Raw genomic sequence first — 25082 nt, 5'->3', positions numbered from 1 at the left:
ACATATATTGCTTACCTAAATACCAATCGTCGAGATGCCCTCGTCATCTCCATTTGTCTTGTTGTAGCTGTAGCAATAGTCATTGAATCCTTTAAATCTTCATAAAGTTCAAGTCTGTTCATTGCTTGTATCTCCCCAAAATACTCTCTCAACGTAGGATCTTGAGGAAGCACAAAGCTAGCTTGTTGACTAGCAACAAAGACCTGAGAGAGTAACCTCTCAGATTCATAAAGCAACTGATCCATCCATGCCTCTTTTGCCATCCACTTTATGAATTCTCTATTAGCTTTTGGCATCCCATAACTTGTTCTCAAATTTGAATCTGACCCTAAGATTCTGAGGGTTGCTAGTTGTGTCTCCTTGGAGACCTTTGCAATGGAGATGTTATACAATTTTTCCAATGTGACAATGGAGGATTTATCATCAAATGGGAGGCTCCACAAGATATTAAACCAATCTTCACCATTTGTTGGTTTGACAATAGACAGAATCTAATATAAACAATACATGCAATCGTCACACTCAAGTGTATTTTCTGATCATACAATACATGCATATCCCATACCTTGATCATTTTCTAAACAAAGATCATATTTACATCCTTTTTTAACGTTCTTTCTCAATCTCAAAAAACATTTGAACACTTTAAAAAATCAACTTTATGTTAAGAATCATTAAATTAACCATACCTTGATCATTTTTTGACCATACTTGAGATTCACATCCTTTCGAATACTTTTAAGTGCTTTCTCCATATCAGCAACACTCAAATTTGGCTGAAGTTCCTTTAGCTTTGCCTCATAATCTTGCTTGTATAGTAGCTAAAATATATTCCAAAGAAATGAATGAGTACAATGAAGTAGTTAGTTCTAATTCAAAAGACATCCATGACAAATGGTATGAAACTTACTGCAAATACCATTCTCCCTAGCATAAGAGATGTCAAAGGATACCAAGTGCTTGATCCTTTACTGCTTTCATTTGCCCTATGCTTTTCAAGTGTCTTTTTTTCTTCCTCAGAAAAAAGTGATAAGTACTCATTCTCATCACACGAACACATTGTCTTCGTGTTGTACAAATAATCCTTGAGATTTGTTTTAATAATTGCTGTTTCATTAAGGCTGAAAAATAAAAAATATATAGCTTCAAACATATTAAGAATTGTTCACAAAACCCTTAAAAGCTCAAAAAAAAGTAACACATATGAGCAAGAACTCGCAATTACAGATTGAACCTTTGAAGAGCGGCTATTAGCTTCATTTCTATTTCTTTCTTTGGAGTAATAAAACTTGCTAAAACTCGAATATGCCATGTCTTTGATGTCTTGAATTTCTCTTCGATTAGAGACATCCATGCAACAGTCCGGTGATTCCCCTCCCACACAAAAAACATCTTTCGAGACAAAAATGACCAATCAGCATCATCAACAATCTGTGCCTCAAATTCTGGATTTACATCCCTCCAACAAGAATCCCATGATTGTTCAATTTTATCTGTCACCTCTTGTGAAACACCATCCGGAAGTATTGTAGATAAAATAAACATTCCTTTCTATTGAATATATTTTTCTGCCTCTAGAGCTTGCTTTAGGCTATCCATATCAGTTCGTAGGCCTCTCACTCTTGTGTTTACAACACAATGACATAATGGGATCAAGGGAGCAATCTTTCCAGGATTGATTGCAAGAGATTCAATAACATCCTTCCCCTGACCAATATCAAGTGCAGCAGGAAACTCTTGCTCAAACTCCTCATCCAGTTGTTTATCCTCTTTCTTTCTCTTCTTAGAAGATTCCTCCACAATTATAGTAGTGTCTTCAAAGTCTTCCATCTCCTTATCCTCTTCAACTCCAATTTCAACCTCTTTTCGAAACTCTAAATTAGGTGTAGATTCCACTTGCAAACTTCTCTTGCTACTTGTCCTTCCACCTCTCCTACCTCCTCGTTCTCCTCTTCCACGTCTCCCCCTCCTCTCAGAAGTTCTTATTTTTACCATCCTGCCAATGTGACACAAATGCATTTAAAAAAAGAAGTCATCGCATGGCATAGAATAGACTTACAAGGTCAATTAAGTCCCAGTGTTACTTCAATAGCATACAAAGAAAGCCCGAGGCTTCAAAATAGAAAATACCTGAAGCTTGATCGTGATGCTGCTAATTGAAGCTGCACTTGACGAGATGATGGGGCTTGAAGAGACTAGCTCTGTAGATCCAAAGGTTGATGAGGGGGTATGCTACAAGAATTCAAAGAGAGTACAAGAACACAGAGGAAAAGATGAGTAGTTATGTTGCCTTTTAAGAAAGAGATGAAGCACCTGTGACTTGTGAAAATGGCGGGGCGTGTGGCTCGAAACCTGAGAGGGAGGGCTTGGAAGCCTTGGATGCAGAAGGAGTGAACGAGGTAGTCGAGGCCCAGAGGCGAGAAGACTGACGAACGTAATGGAAGCTGTGAGTCCAAGGAGCAAGAGCCTCGAAGGCCAAGCGAAACCAACGCTTCTGTAGCAGGAGTTTGTAGGACCGGGCAACAGCACAACAACGGCAATGGGGGGTACAAGGAGTCTGTAGACTCCGAGGTTTGTAGCATGGTTAGTGGGTTGTGAGGAGCAGGGGTAGAGGGCCTACTCTTGAATCAACGAATCATGTGAGACTCAATCTACCCAATCCTCTGCTGGAGAGCACAGTGGGAGGGAGAGCGGGGGGGAGAGCGGGGGACGGAGAGCGGGGAGAGTGGGGAGGGAGAGCGAGGGAGGGGAGCGGGGAGAGCAGGGGAGAGCGGGAGCGGGGAGAGCGGGGAGAGCGAGGAGGGAGAGCAGGAGCGGGGAGAGCGGGGGAGGGAGAGCAGGGAGAGGGGGGAGGGAGAGCAGGGAGAGTGGGGAGGGAGAGCGGGGAGAGCGGGGACAGCAGGGAGAGCGGGGGAGGGAGAGCAGGGAGAGCACGGGAGAACGGGGAGAGCAGGGACAGCAGGGAGAGTGGGGAGAGCGGGGGGAGAGCAGGGAGAGCGGGGGAGGGAGAGCGGGAGGGAGAGCAGGGAGAGCGGGGAGAGCCTTAAAAAAGGCCTTTAAAAATTTTCTTAAGGGCCTTAAAAAAAAAGGCCAAAAGACCCCTTTCGTCGATGAAAGGGGTCTTTTGGCCTTTCATTTTCTAAAATTGGACAAGGAGGAAAATGGCCTTTAAAATTTTTTTCTTAAGGGCCCCTTGAAAAAATTTGAAAATGAAAAGGCAAAAGACCCCTTTCGTCGACGAAAGGGGTCTTTTGGCCTTTCATTTTCTTAAGGGCCTTTAAAAAAAAGGCCAAAAGACCCCTTTCATCGACGAAAGGGGTCTTTTAGCCATTTATTTTCTTAAGGGCTTAAGAAAATTAAAGGCCCCTCCCTCCAATTTTCTTAAGCTCTTAAGAAAATGAAAGGCCAAAAGACCCCTTTCGTCGACGAAAGGGGTCTTTTGGCCTTTTAATTTCTTAAGCCCTTTTGGCCTTTTATTTTCTTAAGCCCTCATGAAAATGAAAGGCCCTTAACAAAATGAAAGGCCAAAAGACCTTTTTCGTCGACGCAAGGGGTCTTTTGGCCTTTCATTTTCTTAAGGGCTTAAGGGCTCTCATGAAAATGAATGGCCCTTAAGCCCTTAAGAAAATTAAAGGCCAATAGACCCCTTTCATCGACGAAAGGGGTCTATTGGCCTTTAATTATCTTAAGTGCTCTCATTACAATTAAAGTTCACATTGATATTTGTAGAAATAATCATCCCTCTTCCATGATAAAGAACACCTTTTCTGGCAAGGGACCACCACATGGCCTCGACTAACCCAAGTACTTAACGCTGGCACTCGTTTTTATTATTTCAAATCATTACAATCAATGCGTTTATTTTATTCACCATGACGGGATGACATACTGGCTATAGAAATGCTACCAAACTATGATGTTAATAGGAACCATGACTTATAATGATTATCATACGAATTCGATTGCTAATGAGTGATCATTTAATTAAACATCATTACTGTGTGAGGTTGATAATTTTTCATAATTGTGAGGTTTATAATTTTACTGTGTGAGGTCGACATACAATTAAATATCTTTTTGATTAATTTTCAATTAATGATAGAGGCCAATAGACCCCTTTTGGAGAAAATAATTAAATATAGAGGCCAATAGACCCCTTTCGTCAATGAAAGGGGTCTATTAGCCTCTATATTTAATTGATGGTTCATGAAAGATAGAGGCCCATAGACCCCTTTCGTCGACGAAAGGGGTCTATTGGCCTCTACCTTTCATTAATAAATGATGAAAAATAGAGTCCAATAGACCCCTTTCATCGACAAAACAGTCTTTTGACGAAAGGGGTCTATGGGCCTCTATCTTTCATAAATAATTGATGAAAGATAGAGTCTAATAGACCCCTTTCATCGATGAAACAGTCTTTTGGCATATTTTTAACATCATAATTTATATTCAAAAGGTTAGAGATGTGCTGACCAACCATTTCTTGTTCACCACAATTATAATTTATATCTATCTATCAACTTTAAAATACTTATATCAAATTGTCGGAATGAATATGTAGTAATAATGCAATGTCATTGCTAGCGAGAATGGCTTGTAATAACTCCCATACGTGTCAAAGAAAGGCTGGGGATTAAAAGGTCTAAGAGTCCATGGTATTATAGTATTGTTGTTAACAAATGATGGCTAAAATTTACATCATGGTTCAGTACTATTGTCACACTTGTGCCGACTTTCACAAGACCAATCTTACAAAGTTGTGAGTATAAACAATGGGCAGTGTGTGCAAAGCATTTGTGAGTAACTTTTCTTACGGCAGACTCTTGTTTTAAATGAGTTCTTGAAACGAACACTCTGCTCTTGATCTCGCCCTTTGGACTTCATCTCATTGAGTTGCACAGCTCAACCATTCCGTTCTTATGGAATCTGTCACAATTCAGAATGAGGATAGATCTTTGCATATGTTTGTTCGCACTTCCGTAGGTAGAGGAGTGTTGTCAGAGATGGTGCTTGCTAGCCATTTTCGATTCACACTTGGATCCATATCTGTCCATCAGCACTTTGGTGATAATGGGTCTGATTTGACAATGGAGCTGCAATACGAAGTCCATGACGATGGATACAAAATGTTTCACCTTGATGCGCAGTTTGGTGATATTTTCACCGTGAAGGGAGAAAGATTCAAGCTTGATGACAATGAAATTCAAAAGACTCAAGTGCACGAAAACAAAAAGGATTTCTACTCTGTTTGCAACAAAAATGACGAGGCAAGGAAACATGATTCAGCTAGCAACATTGAGAATGACAAACAACATAGTGTCATTGAGATTATTATGCAACTACCTATAAAGAACAGATTGCATGAGGCCTATGAGAAGGTTGAAATGTACGTCACTGTGGATGAGTTGTCTTCTACTTATGATGGTGATGTTTTCTTTGAGCTACCAGCTACTTCAAAACATCGCACAAAAGGTACGGAGTCAAAATTTGATGGTCATGTTTGGAGTGATCCTATTACAACAAATATAGTATTTCCTGGTGTGGTTCGTAGAAAGGAATGTGGAGGTCACCTCCATTGTATAAATGCAACTTGTGGTTATAAAAAAAGAATTGGGGTAGAGAATGAGACACAATGGGATGGGAGATTGATTAAAGTGGCCCCAACAAATGTGTCAATTGAATCATATGGCTCCTTATCATGTATACATTGTGGTCGTCCACCAATTTGCTTGGAGAGATGTTACTGTGAAATGTTACTCTGCATGCCAGAATGTAGAGATGGTGTGAATCTTACTCGTGCAGTCATACACCATGGCCATCATAATCATCCCGTTGGAGATGGTTTGACTAGAAGAACAAAGGATGCCATTAAAACCAAAGTTTCTAAAATGGTGAGGGCTGGTGGTACTGTATGCCCTAAAGGGATACAAAATATAATTGTCCAAGACATTATTCTGGAAACTTTATTGTCTAAAAAAGTGCAAGATGGGATTAAGATGTCGGATGTTGAGCTACAAGATTTGCTAAAACAATGTGAACCTTTGCTCGACAAAAGAAGGTAATTACCATAATATTTGTTATTGCATTGGTTTATTAAATTATGTTATTGATAATGAATATTGACCAACTTTATGTCTGTGTATAGATTATCAAGATGGATCGAGGAGGGTTATTTGTTACATTTCCTTTCGTACCTTGGATTGGATATAAGAAATCATTTTTTCCATGAGTAATTTGATAATTGTGGTAGGACATTTTGAAGGATGATTTTACATCACAAAAGTTTGAACATGTCTTCTATGTGATAAATTATGTCTTCATTTTCATTTGCATAGGTTGAAAACTTATTTGAAATAATATGAACATGTATTGGAATATACAACAAATAACAAAATAGAAAATATTGTGAGTGTATTTGACTTAAAATTGGGCTATATTATTTACATATTACTTATATGGATAGAAAAGATAATATTTTTGGACACCAAGCTAACTTGAGTACAAAAGAGATCTTCACAGCATTATCTTGCATGCTTCAAGACCTGGTTTTTGCAGATTGCACACCTTCATGATGTTGAACAAAATTTGAAAGGACTATTATAATAATACTTTTTGCGATGGAGATTTTGAACCACCAAAATAATGTTTTGGAGTCTTTTTCAATACTCCTTATGGAAACTTTGGGCTATTTCTATACTTGATACTTGATAATTGTGATAATTGTGATGGGACGCCTTGTAGGATGATTTTACAATCACAAAACTTTGAACGTGTCTTTTACGTGATAAATCATATCTTCATTTGTAGTGATGTAGGTTGGAAACATATTAAAATTGTCAATATAGAATAATTAGAAAACTATGAGCTAGTGTAACAAAGATGCAGAATACTGGATTTTGCTAAGGTCAAACGTATTCTTTCTTTTTTTTGGTGGACTATACATCCCATTTAATCAAAAAAGGGATCTAGCAACTTCAAGATTTGTTTTTTGGTTATTGGTTGTTGTGGTTTATTAGTTTACAAGGTTAACCACTTCTTTTATTGAGCAATATGGACCCTTCATTTACAAAACGGTTTCATAATCATGGCCTCATTTCATGAACTTCAAGAGGTAGAAAACTTGTTTAGCCAAAAATGAGGATATCTATTTCATTTCTTAAGCAATATGACCCCTTTATTCAGAAAAGGGATCCATACACTTGGATTGTTTTCATAAACTTTGACACAAAAAAACTACATTCTAATCCAATTTGCTCAAATGCTCAGATGGTTTTGCTCAAAAATTAGAAATCCCCGAAGTTACGTACCACATAGTAGCAAGCAAAACCTAGTTGGCAACCCATTACTCTACCTACCAAGAAGAGCTTTGGCCGAGCTCTATAGCAAAAGATTCCTGCGAATGCTTAGAAGTAGAGGTTCCAACTATTGCTCCAACATGATGTCCATCCCTATGAACATCCTGCGTATTGCATTTTCTCTAGGTACCTAAGTAGAATCTTCGTGGAGGTCCAGTTTGGGTAGTACTAGCTAAAATCCCATAGGACTTGTGCCAGTTGATAAGAGCCCTCATGGCTGAAACACATGCCTTGAAGTTATCTATCCACTGCCATATTATTTGCAAACTTTGCATCAAGACGCTCCTCCAAAGCTGCAATGGGCATCTTGATGTCACGAATACTCGTGCCGCTCTCTCAAAAAACTACTCATAACCCTCTGAAATGAATAGAAAAAGTAGAGGGGCCAACGGCACCCCTATCTCACTGATCTAGCTATATGAAATCTGTCCCCTCGGGCTCCTTGACTAAAATCAACTATGCATCTGAGGAGTAGAGTATTGACACCTCTACTATCCTCTTGTCTCGGGAAGCCTGTCTTGTCCAGAGTCCCCTCAAGAAACTCCCAATCCACCTTCTCAAAAATCAATGAGCAAGACCAATAAATCCTCTTGGTGGAATTGTGCCAATGTTGTAGCCTCCCAAAAAGTAAAGACATCATCTAAAATGCTTTGAACGTATACAAAACCTGTTTGGGTGGGCTAAATAATGCTTGGAGGCGATTTAGCCACTTTGAAAGTCTGTCTCACATATCTCCAGTGTCCATGATATCCTGAAAAGCTTTGAGAATCTCTCTCTCTCTCTCTCTCTCTGTGTCTGCATGCATGCATATATATATATATATATATATATATTTGTCCCTCTCCCGGCCTCAGCCTCATGGCGAAGGAGTGCATTAATCTCTGGTAAGCACGGTCTAGGTCCTGAGCTACCGATCCCCTCTAAAAGGGACTTGAACTCCAGATCTAGACAATGGGCAAACTGATAGAAACCTCTTGGCATAGGAAGTCAGGAACACTCCCTGCTGCTCCAAAAGAATGATCTATATGGAGGAATGATTAGAAAAAGTAGTACCCAAAATGTACCATCCAAAGAGAGTCAAACTGTAACCTCAACAATCGTCAATGTAACCCAAAGTGCTCTGCCTAGCCCAATTCTCTATGGCATGTGTCAAAGGCTCCGCAACATAGATGCAAACTCCTTCCTGCCATGCTCTCCCTCCTGTTGTGCGGGCCCAAAACGTCCTACTCTTTCCTTAAAGAATCCTCCCGCACTTGGCTATATGAGACTTTGAAAGATGGTGCTCCTGCGAGCCCATGTCTAATGATGCTCTTCGCTTGGCAAAAATGAGTCCTCAAGCATTCCGGGTCTAGCAATTTGCATGGCTCAGAGGCCACCCATTGCATCCACTATCTACAAAAAATACATAACAAGACCCTGCTAGCATGGGGTCTTGGGGTGGGGTGAGAAAATGGAAGGAGCCACCACCAGAGAAGGCCTCTCCCCCTCCCATCTGACTTGCAATCATCCTCACCACCACAGCTAGGACATTGAGCTGAGTCATGTGGGCTCTCATCACATCCCTCGGTGAACTGGAAGAGGTAACCCGTCAGAGTGCAAATCTGACGGAACCATGTTCACACGAATGCCTATGTCGCCCAGTGAAAAACAGGCACACCTGCTACTAATCTTCATGTACAAATCAATCCGTGCATTCCATTGCACAATGGAGATGCAAACAAGCTTGTCTGTTGATGAGTACGTCTTCTGCAAGACATGGTTCGCAGTTGAAGGGGAACTTGTGAGGTCGAGCACCGATTGGGGAAAAGGACCCGGAGATAGAGAAGCACATCTAAGAAAGCTTATATACCTCGTTAAGACTAGAACATACAAATTAAGACGACACTCGTTTCACCTGCATCACTGAGTATGACAAAACAGGATATCATAAAACAGAAATTTTCATATATTACAAATGATTTCAAGTTTTATTTTGATTGTGACTAAAAATCTGCAAGTTGCGATACCCCTGTCCTGCACCCACACTCATATACATGGCACCTTGAACAAATGCATCCATGAAAGGTGGATGACGAGTCTTTCATGACAACAAACCGGTAAAGCCTGGTCTAGAACTCCTAAACGATAAGGTGACACTGATTGTTTGTTTTCTTGCTTTTGAAGCACAGCTCATTGCATATGGATGTGAATGATATTTTCCAATCCTTACATTAAGATGCAGTGATGTTACATCTTCCGAAGATTATCAAGCCGAGCCTGTAGATCACTGTCAATTCCCACATCATCTCCACTAGATGCACTGGCCTGTGCGACCTTAGCTGTCGATGCACTTGCTGGCACAGCAGAAGTGGGAGCACTGACCAACTGTTCACAAGCCAAAAACAGTATCAGAAAATAATATTCCATACAAACTTAGCATATTCATCATCTTTCAATATAGTTACCACCATTGAAATCCAAATCTTGCAAAAGCTTCTGAGCTAATTTGAATCGAAAGATTACAATGTACGCTCGGTGGAACCAAGCATATTTAAATGTACACCAGAGGAATGGGAGAACAACCTCGCCTGGAAGGCCTGTGTGCAAAGGTAACATTTGCTCTGTACCTGTTTGTGCAAACTATATATATGATTGTAGACATTCAATGGCAATTTTTCGTTTCCATGCGGTTCCCTTCCTTCATTGTATTGTCATTGTTGAGGCTGTCGTGCTATATGTTGGTGTGAGTTGATTGGGGGATGAAAAGTTAGGCATCTTGTCATTTAAAAGTGAATTATATCAGGAGGGAAAATCAGCTAATCCTAGTGTTGGTCTGGACGGTTGTTCAATAAGTATGAGGCACTCAAGACAAAAAAAAGTTCCCAATTAAACAGTTGGACAGGAGTCAGGACTTAGATAACGTGGGACTGGGAACTCCATCTTAAAGATCCCAGGTGAAGAATGTTCAGTAATGACTCCTTCAAGCAGGAGTCAGGTTTATTAACAAGGTGAATGACATTTAATCATTCATAAGGCCTGCCCAAGATCCAACAAAGCAAAAAGAAGACGAATAGGATGTGCAGTGAAGATGGTGTGCAGGAAAGGGGATGGAGACTGAAGGAGATAATGAATTGAAAGCAAAGAGAGAGAGAGAGAGAGAGAGAGAGAGTAGAGAAAAGATGGAAGATTTCAAGGGAAGGTAATAGCAAGTGGAAACTGGGAAGCATCATAATAATTCAGGAATTTCACAAACGAAAAATTGGAATTTCACTTCTTAGAGAAGCGAACCTCCAATAAGACCTACCCCATCAGGGGCAGGCCAAAAACTAGGAAACTTATGGTGGGCATGAATGCATGACATGATATCACCCAGAATTGGAAGGCCTGAGGTCCAGGGATTTTTTATGTCTGTATGATAGGAGAGGTAATCTGGCATAGTATGCCAGCAGGCATTCAGTATCTCACAATGGTACCAAAGATCTAACATGGAGAGAATGGCAAGGACAAGGCCTTTATTACTTATTCCAAAGATAAGGGCTCTTTGGGAAAGGGAAACCTTGGCAAAGGAAAGTCCAACAAAAAGGGTGATGACAAGTCTGACAAGGACAATGACAATGAGTCTTTTGGTGGACACAAGAAAAAGAACAAATGCTTCTGCTGTGAAAAGGTTGGACACTATGTTAGAGTCTGCAAGAAGAAGAAGGCAGATCCAATGAGTCCAAGCAGGAGTCAAAAGAGTCAAAACCGACGGCACACGTGGTAACAAGTTTGGAGACAAAAGAAATTTTCTTGGTAATAACTCTGACTGTTGCCGAGATCAAGTATGCAGACCCCTCAATGAGCCAGAGGAACTAGAAACCTTTGTGAAGGTGAAGGACAGCATTAGCTACTCAGACTGTGGTGCTGAGTGCGAGGCTGTCATCACATGAATGGAGGAAATGACTTCACAGGGCTTCCAGGATCAGAGTTCAAAGAATGCAGGAAGACTGAGGGATGCAATATAGAGTTATGCTATGGGTGCCTCTGGGAGGTGCTTGGCATGCTTTCAGAACAAATAACATGATGAGGAAATCCAATGGTGTGTACTCTCTTTGTGCATTAATTCATACATTAGCTATTTGCTTTGGACAGTGACTTTGCCATATTTTTCTAAGGTGCTGAGAGAATGAAGGGTGAGAACTTTCCTGATAGATAGGGGCAAGTCTTATTGTGGAGGCTATCCATGCTTCCAAGTTCCTACAAGGTATCCTTCAAGTTGGCTTTGAAGAACTTGAAGTGGTGACATGGATAGGTGTTTCAGAGGCTCCTTTATTAGTCAGATGCAAGAAGCTAAAAGTGGGAATAGGGAAACCTATTGAAACCTTTATGGTGGAGAGAGAAACACCATCAGATCATGAAAGTATAGAGTGTACTGTTAACAACTAATGACATACTCAGGTGGGAGCTGGAGCTTGTTTCTAGAGATTGCTGGAGAGTGATTCACGATTTCTGGAAGGACATGTAGTAATGGGGATCTATGTGGAGCAACCACAGGGATTTATTTATTCCTATGTGTTATTTGGTTCTGGATGATGACAAAACGACGACGGCTTGAGAGAGACCCTGGTGGAATGGTGCTTGGTATATAGATTGCTTGAGAATGCTGGCATGTTCATGACAAAGAAGTGTGGGGCCATGGATGTTTAGTGCTACAAGGATGGTACCTGTGTTCCGAGATGGCTTACAGATGCAGAGCTAGACCTAGAGGAATAGGTTCGAGGAACAGATCAACGTAGCCTTCGAATATTCCAGAGAACACTTCTGATGGGACCTGATACAGCATCTGCATGGATGAGTGGGTATGGGCCTTTTACTGAAAGGGAATTGTCAGATGCAATCAAATCCTGTGGTAGATGGAAATCTCCAAGATGGAATGGTCTTACAGTTAAGTTTTCTTTTTAATATTGGCCTCTTTTTCTTTTCCAAAAAGAGACTTCTATTAAGTATTAAAGAAAACCGTTAGAGCAAGCTCCATACGAGATACACCATGCAATGCATGAAAAGCTCAAGAGCCAAAAAGAAAGGATTGGGGCTGATAGTGCTATCTCAATCCGGTAGAAACCTCTGAGAGAAAAAGAGAGAACCCCTCCAAACTCAAAGAAATACAGTCCTCCTAGAAGAGGCTGCCCATGAAGGGCCCTGCATGCTAGCCCATATGCCTATCAAAGTGTGAACCGTGTCACTCCAAATACCCGTGAATACCTGTGATGGGTGTATCTGGGTGCCATCCAAGGCCTCTATGCATCTGGCTCTCCAAATGTGCCAAGAGGAAATGCTAGCCAAAATCTCCCAAGAGGTGTCCACTAAAGCATGTGAAGCTCTGAAGGGAGTAAGTGGTACATCTTGAAGAGAGCAGGGCTCTATCACCTGCTGGCGGATCGAGAGTGCCCAAGAAGAAGGCTCACCCTCATAAAACACCTGGGGCCCAGTAAAAGGGATAACCATGCAACCGAGCCCCAAGTCGTGAAAAAAGGGAAAGTATGAAAAATGCTGAGTACCCGAGCAACCCCTTTCCAAACAATCCTCGCCTCACTGTAGTCCCAAAGGCAATGTCGCACTGACTCCTCTGCAGAATGACAGCGAGGGCAAGTGGGATCAGCCCCTTCCGTGAGAGGCTGTTGGGGATTAGGTATCACCTTCTCACCTGTGAGCCCCCCATATGAGGACATGACCTACGGTAGGGAAGGGGATTAGAGAGGCCACATGGGCTGTTTAAGAGAGAGCCAGAGGAGCTGAACTGACAGAAAAGAGAGAGGAGAGGCTGCCAGGTGAGCAGCATGCAGGCTGCTGCCAGGTTGGCAGCTGGTACAGCCAATGGGACTGCATGGAAGGGCTGCATAGCAGCAGCACAAGCCCCCCTCTAGGCCTATTTATAGGATAAAAGAGGGGCTGAACCAGGTCAGGACTGCAGATATAGGTTGGCAGCAAGCAGCAGCAGTTGAGTACAGACTGCTGGTCGGCTGTGCAGTGTGGGCAGTTATACAGACTGGTCAGCCAGTCATACAGCTGTATGTCGGCCATACAGCGTGGGCAGTTATACAAACTGTTCAGCCAGTTAGTAGGTAGGGTCCTTTTTTTTTTGGGGGGGGGGGGGGGGTCCTTGGCAATTCAGCAGGGCAATCAGTGGGTGCACATCTTCAGCAGGAAGAAGAGCATCAAGGAGAGCATGGGAGCAGCAAAGAGCCATCCCATTGAAGCTCATTGTGAACATGCAGGCTGACAGGTTGAGAGGCGCAAGACAGAGGTAGAAGGAAGCAAACAGGTGTGCCAAAGGTCCAAATCTAGGTAGCATCCAGGCTGCTAGATGTGAAACTTATAGCAATACATGTTGTATGGGAGTTTGATCATTTGGAAGCATTCTTCTCTATATATACACCTTTGTAAGACTAGAATATATCCAATCGTACAAATTCAGATTTTTTTGGTTCTAAAGTCCAACTTTCTACTTTTAGCGATACATTTTGTATCGGAGTTTGATCAATATTCTTCTACATACATTTTTGGCTATTCTACATGCTGAGCATTCGCTAGTTTATGTCTCTGTTTATTCCCTCGTGTAACTGTGTGTACACAGGCAGTTGAATACCTTCATAAGACTTGAATATATCCAATCTTACAAATTAAATTTTTTACAAACAGGTGAAAGAACGAAGGAAAGAACCCCCCCCCCCAGGTTCCCCTGCCTACACACCCACCCCACCCACCCATAAAAAAACCTTAGGAAGAAAAGCTACACTCATCAGTAAGCTGCCATATGGATTTTGAAATTCTGGATAAACACAAAAAATTGTGGTTGTGTGATCTTGGGCAATATCAATCTTCCACTGCAGGGGGTTGGCTATGTGAAAGCAGCTATCTATTTTCTGACAATGTCAACATCTGTAACTAACATATTCAACCAACAAGCTACGGAGAACTAGCAGAGTCAGAAACTTAGGAGGTCCCAAATTCAAATGGTCCATGTACTTAAAAGTAAAAGACACAACACAAAAGATGGCAGTAGCCAAGCAAAAAACACACGACAGTTCCTACTACCTTTCAGAGCTGAAGTCTTCAGTAGAAGAAAAGATACCTGAGAATCGAGATCAATGCCAATCTCATCAAGTACTTGATTGACAAGCTCGTCCGTCTCTTCTTCCTCTTCATCCCCTTCCATGGCATCATCGATAGCATCTCCCATCATCTCTGTGGTCATTTCCATCCTCTCATTCTGCCTCTCGAATTCTTGCATAATCTTCTGCAAAGCAGGCAAATTCATTTGCCTGTTCATTTGTCGCATAGCTTTTGTAACCCCTTTCATGGCATCTGCCATTGATTGCGTTGATTTCAATGTCTGCAAACACAAAAAACAACTAGATTATAGAAACCTGAGCTGTAATTAACAAAGACGGGGAATATTCGAAGCCCTTTCATCAAGGGGTGGAGAATTTTACGTGCTACATGTTCAAAACAAGACATTTGAACTGAAAAGAAACTGCTATCAATTATATACAGTCCACAAGCAGTCCATACCTGTATTCGAAGCGAAACACCTTGTAACTGAGACTTGAGGCCATAAAATTTGGTGATTTGATGCCGTGTTCTGATTAAATCTTTTGCCATAACTCGAACAGCACCCTGTCAAGTATGGAATCAGATGATCTCATAAAAAACAAAAGTGATGTGCACTTGAGTTCTTCATCATCACCATAAAAATAAAAAGGGTGCGTATGTACAAGCCTCTTATATACCAACAGCTAATTCAGCTTTCAGGGGCCAGTGCATGCGCACCTTTGCAGGAAATCAATAAAGAAAGGGCAGTGCTCTACATTTTCCGTAATACCCCAGCTAAGAAAATAATAAAAACCACACATCAATTAAAAATTATGCCCCCCCTGGCTGGATTCACAGTATGGCCCTCTTGCAACTCTGCTTCAAATAAGAATCACTTTCAAAGAAGATCTTCTTTGTGAGTGGTCATTTGCAAGAGAAATGTTTTTGTATGATTGAACTTTTTCAAACTTCAAACAAAGAAAGACACAGCAACAGTTTTGACTCAGTTTTTATTTTCAGCTTGGCATTTCGAGGGCTAGCTCTCGAATTCTCTCTTGGCAGAAGACAACTTTCTCTTTTTTCACTCATGCCCTCGATGGCTTCCTGACTGTGACCACGGAGACCTGTGTCAAACATGGCCTAGGCTTCAGAGGTCCATTGAAATGTTTTTTGCCCTGAGCAAAATTGCAGAAGAGTAGGAAGGATGGTTTGCACCCTTCGATGCATTTTTGGGTAATTAGATGCCAGGCCCAAGAAGGCCTTCAGTTCCTTGAGATTCATAGGTCTTCGAAGAGGAAACAGCATGAGAAAGGGATATTAAGAAAGTAGAATATAGAATGATACTTGAATCTCAACTCTGAGTTTCTTTTCTAGAGGATTGCTAGGTGTGTGTGTTTAAGCTTCCTCTGTTTTGTTCTGTCACTCCTATGATGCTACAAGCTCTCAAGCTGCAAACACACAAGACAGCGATTGGAAGAGAGAACCAGTCGCATCAGTTCGAGACAATTCAGTGACTCCAGAAGCAATCAAGACTAGGAGTAAAGTAACAACCAGCAATGCCTAAATTAGCAGCAACAAGCAAGCAGACACAAGAACCGACACAGCAGCGCAAGCACAGCAAAGAAGCAGCAAGCACAAGCCAGCAACCGATCCAGCAATGCAAGCACAGCAAAGTAGCAGCCTATGCAAGCCAGCTAGCTACGATGCACATGCCACAGACAAAGCTTAGCAACAGCTCATTTAGGACAGCAAGCTCCAGCAGAAAACGTGACTCATCAGCAAGAGAACACAAGCAGCACTAGCAGGGCAACTATGACCAACACGCTGCAAGACTCAAAAAGCAACAAGACGCAAGCTAGCAGTGCAGCACCAGAAGCACAACAAGACAAGCTTAGCTGCAGAGACGCAACACACAGTAAACGAGCAAGCCTCATTTTGATGCCTTGGCTGAGATCTCTCCCACCTTGGGCTCTTCTGTTGGAAAGGTCACCTCCCCATCTGTAAGCCCCCAAATGAGGAGAGCATGGGGGGGGTGAACCTAGGGTTTGAGTGTCTGTCACATGGGCATCTGATTGGATGCCATGTGGGCAAGAATCAAAGAGATGGTGGGTACCTGGAGCTCGGATGGATCTGCAGTAGCAAAAGGCGAAGCAGTAGCCAGCACAAGGAACCCGTACGGCGCAGGACACGTGGCTGGGAAGAGGGCCTGGCAGAGGCACAGACATGGCAGGGAGTGCAGGCCCAGATCTGCAGCAGGAAATGTTACTGTCAGTGGGCAGGAGGCAGGCCTTTTATAGGCTGGATACTTGGTCGGTTTTCAGACAGACTGAGTCGGCCAGATTAGGGCTGACCAGTCGGTATTTTTGGCAGGCCTTGGGGCCTATATAAAGAGGCCATTCAGGCCTCATTTCATCATCACTTGCAGCAGCAGTTCAGGGAGCAGAAGGAGCAGCAGAACAGGCACCTGTGGGCCTCTCTCTAGGAGGATTCAAGTGGGCTGTAGAGCTGCAGACCTAGCTCAGAGTGCTGCCCACCTAGCCTGGTGCAAAGACAGCAAGGTGGAAGGGATCTAGACGGAAAGTCTACTCACGCTCGAGGTGGAGCACGCGGACTCGAGTCTAGAGATAGCCAGCAGATAGGAGGAGGACTTTGTGGTAAGATTAGAGGACCACACCATTGGTGGGACTCTGGATCCGTCTCTTTTGTATTGTGTCCATAGTTGTGGACGGAAATATATATTTTGGTGGTTTCTCTATCTGATTGGTTCATTGTCTATTGATGAGTCTGCACACCTATTGTATGCACATAAGTAAAGAAGTCTGTGATTCCACACCCACACCGCACACTGTGTGAGCTCCTGGGCATTACTATCAGTCTTCCGCTGCGTGTACCCTCTGTTGGGTCTTTTCTAACATCTTCCTCCTCCTTTTCAACCTTCTCTGCGGTCGTGGGCAGTTCAAAACATCATTGATTCCATTGCACAATGATCTTCTCTATTGGATACGGGACAACTGTAATTTGCATTGCACATGCCAAACTTGTGAAGTCAAATTGTTGATTATTTCTGGCATAAAGCCTCTTGGCTATCTTCGATATATTGTTGTCAATATCTTATTACAGGTTTTGATCGTCTACATCCATCATGTCTTGCGTTAGACATTACTGAGAACTCCTCTCATATCCACGCAAGTTGGAATGAGCATTACAAAACAGCTTGTTTTGAGGACTATTATAGACTGAGCAGCTCAAACATAAGCCTCACAAAGGCAGCTCAGATTTCCTAGCCTTCAGCACAACTCAGGTTTATAAATGCTCATAGATCAGCATTCTTTCTTATCATGGGGGTGTGAAATTCTAAGTACTTTAATGTACTACAAGACCATGACAACTTTGGTTTTAAAAGTCCAAGCAAAGTCCAAGCGTGGGCTTAATAATGTGTAATTAAACGCAGCATGGTGCCTAGCACATAAGCGTAATTAATCCCTTGGCATTTTTAATGGGCCCCTTAGAGGGCCATGTACCTTCAGTGGCCCCCCTAGAGTTCCAGGTGGCTCTAGTGCCTTCTACATGCTCCTTTGCCATTCCTAGACCTTCCTGGGCCTTCTAAACTTCACATGTGTGGTTTTCTCTCTCATCTTCTCCCTTTGTTGAGATTTTGGACTGGTTTTTCAGCCTCCTTCAGCTGAATTCCGTTTTTCTTCATAACTCCTCACTCATTTGGATTCCTCGACTTTTGTTTGGCCTGATGGCTTCCCCTCTGCCTCCCCTTCGCAGTGATATGCTTTTCCCTCCATGAGTTTGGTAGAACGGGTAAAGCTGAGCACTTCTTTTGCTGGTCGAATTTACAAAAGTGGCTTTTTCTGGACCTTTTTGCTTCTACAGCCTCCTGGGCCTCTCCTCTTGCAAAGCTACAGCTTTCTGTTGCATTTCGAGTGACCCCACGCGCTGGTTGACTGATTTTTCTCAGTTTTGGAGGACTTTCCGGCAATGAAACTTCTCCAAAACCTTCTCAATGCATTCCTCTCTGAAGCACGCTTCTTTTGAGCCCAAGAACTCCCACTTCTTCGCAACAGAAGTGCTTCTTTTTGCATTTTTCAGTGGAATTCTTGTTGGTCGGCTCTTGTAAATGCTCTTTCTTCATGCCTTTGCACTCCTCTTTGGCTGAGAATGCAATTGGGCATTGGCTACTATGTCCTCTTGGCGATTGAGGACTTGGTTCGAGTTTTCAGAGCTTGGTGAGTTGTGATTTTGCTGCTGCAATTTCTTTTTGCCATAAGCTATTGGTTGGCCTCATGTGCCGCCTCTTTCTTGGTTCACAAGTACCCAGGTAGTGCTACATGAGTCATTCTTTGGTTGGGCACTTTGCTGATTTTATTTTGGAGCTTTGAAAAGCTTTGTGAATGCCATCTCGAAACCACTCAAAGAGAGTGCAGCTGGGGTACAGTGTGATTGCATGTGATCAAGAGGCTGATATTTCAGCATCAGTTCAGTCCTACCGTAGTGCAGTTGTAGTAGAGCAAATTGGGGAACGATACTGTTCCAACATGCATTCATGACTGTTTTGCAGAGTCCATATATGAAACAGTTTTGTGGTGTTACAAAACAAATAGTTTGTCTAGACAGTTTTGTCTAGACAGTTAAGGGACATCTCATGCATTCTCTTTTGCAATCAAGGCGATTAGACCTTCTGAGAATCAGCTCCTTGATGAGCTTATAACAGAGCCAGCTGCATCTCATGCCGGCAGATGTCAAGACACTCCCATTGCAGATTACCTTCAGCTCATGTACTTGAGCATTTTGGACATTCAAAATATTCAGCCTATCAGGCCTCCCCCATGAAATATGCCACAACATTCTACTACAACACCATTTCATGGTTGTTGGACATTATCACAATGCAGACTCTCTTAACTGTAAGTACCATACTTGCTCCTCCAATCCATAATATAATGCAGCTCCTGGATCCCTTTGTCGACAATCATTGTGTAATTTTTTATTATCCACTATTATTCAACAGAGCTCATTCTACTTCAATATATCTTATGCAGTGCTCCTGCTTATCGTGACTCTAACACCCTCATTTGTCACAGCCTTCTGTATTATTTCCTTTCATTTATCCCGATCAACTTCACATACAGCATCTTCTTCTTCACATTAGCTTCACATGACTTGTGATATGTTCTCAACCATCTGCAGCATGCAGTCATTGACTAATCAACTCACAACTTCATTTTTGGCATATTTTCCTCCCCTGTACAGCATATTTTTTGGGTGTTTACAACTTAAGATAGGGTAATGAAAAGCTATCTAAGTTGTACTCATTGTATAGACTTTGCTACACACTCATTGTGCTCACACATGCACATACTACTCTAACATTCTTTTTAAGTCTTGGTTGCTATCATATGCATCCAGAAAAATCTCAAAAGCTCTTGTACATGCACCCTTCGCTTTATCCAATGCAATAGAAGAGAGGGTATTGAGAACAATGTATTTGTACCATAGAGATAGGGCATACGGATGAACCCCAATCCTAATCCTAAGGGGTGAACACCGATTTCTTTGGAAAACAAGATAGTGCAAACTTAGCCATCTCTTGTGCACTCCACTCTCTCTCCCCCCAATCCTCCAACAAAATGTGGCACAGAGAGAGAGAGAGAGAGAGAGAGAGAGAGAGAGAGAGAGAATATAACTATATATATAAATGTGTGAATGCATGTGCGCGTGCATGTAGGAAGAAGCTGAGCTAGAAGGACGCACTAGCTTGCCCACAGCGTATTATGGGCCCCTATCATCTGGAAGGTTGGGGACCATGTGTGTTTTTAATGTACAGATGTTCTTAAGAGCTGCCACCTAGAGTTGCATCCAAAACGTGGGTTCCAGAGATAAAAACCTTTGCAACAAGATTTTCACTTACTCATCAAATGGAAGGGGTTGCCATATGAAGAAATACCTGGCAGGCCGGAGAGAATCACTCAACATCTCCACAAGTTATCAAGCTGATTTCAGCTAAAGGAGCAGCACTCATACATCTAGAGTAGCTCCCTTCTTCCTTAGGAACAGCCAAGACTCGTGATTTTGCAGACAATTTTTCTTTGCATGCGCATTTTTGAGCTTAGAGAAAAATCATGACAAGAAATTATCGCATAGGTACTCACTCCCACGTGTTCCTGCACTCTCTCTCTCGCTCCCCGCTTCCCTTACCCCAATCTCTCCTACTTTCAAGCAAATATTTCCCCATTTCTAAGTTGCCCCTTTCCTTCTCACAACATCAATATCATATGGCCGGTTTATCAGTGCCTCAGATTCCACACACTCTACAACGACTACAAATCAGCTAAAGTGGATGGTGCAAACTCAAGGGCAAGCAGCAGATGTCTCTGCAAAGCTTAATGCCGCAATTTTAATATTGTATGGCAACTATGCTACCACAGTTGTAGAATAAAGAAAAACTATAGAAAACTTTATAAAACTTCTGCTGCAATACAACTCCAGGTGAACATCTGATATGTTAAATTTACGTAATTTTTTATTCTGATGTTCCACCAACCATGTTCTCCACAACTTGGCAGTGAAGCAACCAGGAAAACAAAACCTAAAACAATTTCCTGTGAGATGTATCCTATTTGTCTTGGTGATCAGTTTCCTCGTTCAGTATATAATATACCATGGAGCCCTACATTGAAATCCACGTCCTACTTTAATGCTAATGTCTCTAATATATTAAAAAATGATGTCTTTTCATTAAAACGGACACATTCATGACAAAAAAAAGAACCTTTATTTATACAAGCATAAGCTAAGCAAAGTTGCCATCTTTATTTTCGACAAGATCAACATTCATAAAGAAAGGGACACGTACCATCTGATTTTGCTTGGCCGTCTTCTTTATCTCCACAATCAGTTTCTTCTCTTGGGTCTGCAATGCTTGTCTTTCCCGTTCTATCTCTCGGATCGACCGATCGAGCATTCTCTTGTTCTCCCGCAACAACTCTGGCAGGGCATTACGGTTCAAATTTCACTATGAAGGTAATTAGATCATACAACCACTACAGCTTAGCTTCACGGCAGATAACATAACGGCTCACGTGGAGATCACCTACCCGCTGGAGTTTTCCTTTTCCCAAAAAGGAAGCTCATTGTGAGTAGCGAAGATCGCAATCCGAAAAGCAGGAATAAAATTGCAGGCCTCGAAACAAACCGAGAGCGAACTGCGACAGATCCGTGCAGAAATCCCTGAAGGTACCTGAATGGAAGGTTAACGGGCAAGAAAAAAGCCACGAAGACAAATTAAAACATATATACGTTCAGGGAACCAAGCTCAGCTGATCCTCAAACAAGATTTCGGGAGAATCTTGACTTAAGGGCGGAAGATCAACAGTAACGTACAATACGACTTTTCCGCAAAAGGGTGAGAGCTAATCCTGCTTATTTAATTATTCTGAGATGTTATTTTCCAGCTGCGCCTTCCGGACCAAGGCAGCGTTCATAGGAAAAAAACATTTTTCTTATCACAAGACAAAAACCTTCAATTTGTGAAATTTTGACCTTTCCCTCCTGGAGTAATTAAACTGAAACCTAGCAATTTATCACCTTTCCGTCATGGAGTAATCAAATTGAATCCTCGTATTTTATCAAGCTTTTAAGGGAAAAAGAGATTGTGTAAAATGGTAGACATGAGACGTGATACAAGGGTCTGTTATAGGACCTGATCCTCCTTGTAAATATCAGGGGTGATGATTTATTGTTGATTTCATGATGTCAAAATTGAACTTGAATCCTAGTATTTTATCAAAATTTTAAGGAAAAAAGCAAATTAGTAAAATCACGGACATGAGACACGACGAGGATGCGACACAGGGTCCGTTAGAACTAGATCCTCCCTGCAAATGTCAGGGTAGTGATTTATTATTGATTTCGTGATGTCCATATTTTGGAAGCTAAAGTCCAACAAATACATGAATAAGGTGATACAATAACTGATCCTCGTTGAAACCATATGAATAAAGGTGTCATCATCCTTCGATCTTGCATCCATCTTGGATTTCCTTGCTCCCTTGCATCGATAACATGCATTAAAAGAGAGTAATGTTGTAAGATTTCAGATTGAAAACAAGCAATTTTGAATGGACGAGCAATTGAAAATATTTATATGATTATATATAATATATAATGATTATAACCACACATAGTGTAGGCGGGGAGGCGGCGCACTTCCTTTCCCAAAGAGTTATAATTTGAGGGAACGGGCCCTTCCCCAGGTGCCAAGATAACGCCGAGAATATAAGCCCGAGATTAGTCTTGTGAATGGATAAGATACTGGTATATTACCTGAATGTCAATAGTCATAAGCGTAGTTGAACATCTATAAAATCACTACGACCAGTGCACTAGGTGAAATTCAAATTCTCATAGTCTTTTGGCAATTTCACGGTCACTCAATTTCTCTTATAGATCATAATTGTAGTTTTATAGACTACCACACATGCCACCAATTGGTCCTAATGCCTGCGAACCACCAATCCAACAGTATGATTAGAAAATAGGCTGATGTCAATAGTCACATTTGTATTGCAACTTGACAAATCAACATCTAGCATGCACTAGTAATCTATTGCTATTTTTGTAATTTCCAAATCCAATAGTTTTGCTATTCCATCAAAACATATCTAGCAAACTCAAAATGGACTGCACCTATTCTAGATGAAGAGTCTTGATGATACTCCCATTACAGCTCAAATGGTAGAATTTGTTCATTCAACTCAGGTTGTTTGATTTTAAAGAGCGGTTTCCAGTGGCTTTGATCCAAGACTAACAACAGGTGCTACTCAAACTTCCTCTTTAAGCTCTGGAGAGAATTACTCCACATTCCCACATTGTAACCATTGTTTTCTAAGCTGTTCTTCAACCTATTCCTTCTTCTAGAGATTTCATAAGAGAATTCCTCTTTCCTTCAGTATAGTGTCGACGTATTCTCTCAATTGTGTGAGTTGCATAGTAAATACTCAAGCATATTATTTTGTGTTTGGGTAATCTTTGTAGGGGGTCCATACTATGGTCCAAGATTGAAGTAGCATGGCCATGCAATTTACATGGCAATAACTCATGCATGGTTTTGACATGGCTTTCCAATGTAGATGAATAGGTTTCATGCTTTATGGGTACAAAGCTATGAATTGTGTCTATTTCACTGACAATCTGATGTACTGGTCTTTCTAAGAAAGCTTACATGAGAGTCATCTTTGGGTGTCAAGTTAAAGGTGTTTAGATAACAGGTTGGTTGGCTTCTCTTGGCTGACAATCTTAGCATTGGAGTCATGTGTCTTTGATCTTAGCATAGACTGCATCACAGGCAACGATTAGCATGGCCTTTTTGCTGCCCCATGATAGAAAACTAAATGTGTGGGTTGTCCTTTGAGAAGGGGGCCTTAATCAAGAGACTAAATAGACGGGTCTCATCGTGAGCTTCATGAAGAACATGTGCCTTCGTTGAATATACAAAATAAATGAAGTTATGAAGACTTGTAGGGCTTCTCCCCCTACCCCCCACTAGTCTTTACAATCAAAGATCTAGTTCACACTAAAGGACATACAATTAAGAAGGAAGTGATTGTGGAGGTTGATACAATTAGGGAGGAAGTAATTGTGGAGGTTGATACAATTAAGAAGGAAGTGATTGTGGAGGTTGATACAATTAAGGAGGAAGTGATTGTGGAGGTTGATACAATTAAGAAGGAAGTAATTGTGGAGGTTGATACAATTAAGGAGGAAGTGATTGTGGAGGTTGATACAATTAAGAAGGAAGTGATTGTGGACGTTGATACAAAGGCAAGATAACACTGACAATCTACAAGAGATTGAAGAGCATGAAGCTAGATGTGACAATTCACAAAAGATCAGAATAGGGGGCCTCCTTGAAGGATGGTACAAATAGAAGCACTCTTTAGTGATAGTTTAGCACATATCAAAGTAGTAGCCATGCCTAGAATTGAATGGACAGTTGATGATTGAAGATGCTAGAGCAACTCGTATCAACACTCTTGTGGACATGCTACCATCAAAATTCATTCACCAGATTTACGGATCAATATTCTTCAACAATCTTACAAGTTGAAAGGGACTAAGGTATGGATAGCTCAGGAACTCACACTAGCTCAATTGAAATAGAAGGCAACGAAATTAGCCAAGGTCAAGGTTGCTATGAAGGATGGAAAATGGGCAGTATACCATGGGTGTGTAGCAGTCTTCAAGGAGTTTCGATTCAAATCAAGACTCTCTGTCTTATACTAGTGTATGGCCGATTATACTTTTGCCTTTTAGACTAGGTACTCTAAATAACCTGGAGCTTCTTTTTCGCAATCATTGGGAGCTACCATGTGCCCTCCCTAAGTAGATGTATTAGCTAGCTTTTTTGGTGTTCTAGAGACCTATTGACATTAATAGACACACACACACACACACACACTCTCTCTCTCTCTCTCTCTCTCTCTCTCTCTCTCTCTCTCTCTCTCTCTTTATCTGTGTGTGTGTGTGTATGTAGTCCAGTGGAGAATCATGTGTCATGGGAATCTTGCAAGAACGTTGATGGAGTACTCCTTCCAAATTACTTTGGGTACCCGTCCACAAGCGTCATTCTAGCAACTCCTGGCTTGTTGTAATCGTGAATCCATAAGGATA

At 41.6% G+C, this 25082-nt stretch overlaps 1 protein-coding gene and 1 pseudogene across 2 annotated transcripts; both read right to left on the bottom strand.

The window, feature by feature from the left end:
* Positions 1-1221: 1221 nt before the first annotated feature.
* LOC147891601 (uncharacterized) lies at positions 1222-1995 on the bottom strand (annotated as a pseudogene).
* A 7330-nt stretch (positions 1996-9325) lies between these two features.
* On the bottom strand, positions 9326-22014 carry VPS2.1 (SNF7 family protein). Of its 2 annotated transcripts, none has more exons than XM_087388174.1 (6): positions 21999-22014; positions 21509-21651; positions 21268-21398; positions 14886-14990; positions 14446-14706; positions 9326-9719 (listed from the first exon to the last, which is right to left on the bottom strand). In XM_087388174.1, the coding sequence occupies exons 1-6, from the start codon at positions 22007-22009 to the stop codon at positions 9582-9584; spliced, it is 789 nt and encodes a 262-aa protein (XP_087244300.1). In that variant the 5' UTR covers positions 22010-22014; the 3' UTR covers positions 9326-9581. The 2 variants fall into 2 exon arrangements, with proteins under 2 accessions (XP_087244300.1, XP_087244301.1); XM_087388175.1 differs by lacking the exon at positions 21999-22014 and adding an exon at positions 21795-21905.
* Between the last annotated feature and the right edge of the window lie 3068 nt (positions 22015-25082).

Source organism: Dipteris shenzhenensis, chromosome 17 (assembly GCF_047967505.1).
Source record: "Dipteris shenzhenensis isolate YYH24624 ecotype China chromosome 17, Dip_SZ_1.0, whole genome shotgun sequence".
NCBI lineage: Eukaryota > Viridiplantae > Streptophyta > Polypodiopsida > Gleicheniales > Dipteridaceae > Dipteris > Dipteris shenzhenensis.
Note: the sequence above shows the minus strand (reverse complement) of the source record. Positions and strands in the feature narration are given on the sequence as shown.

Bases quoted from the DNA above. Each gene is read 5' to 3' on its own strand.
- VPS2.1 (XM_087388174.1), bottom strand. The intron at 14,707-14,885 runs GTATGGACTGCT...TTGTGTTTGCAG, and splicing joins GTGTTTCGCTTCGAATACAG to ACATTGAAATCAACGCAATC. The intron at 9,720-14,445 runs GTATCTTTTCTT...GCTTGTGAACAG, and splicing joins GCATTGATCTCGATTCTCAG to TTGGTCAGTGCTCCCACTTC.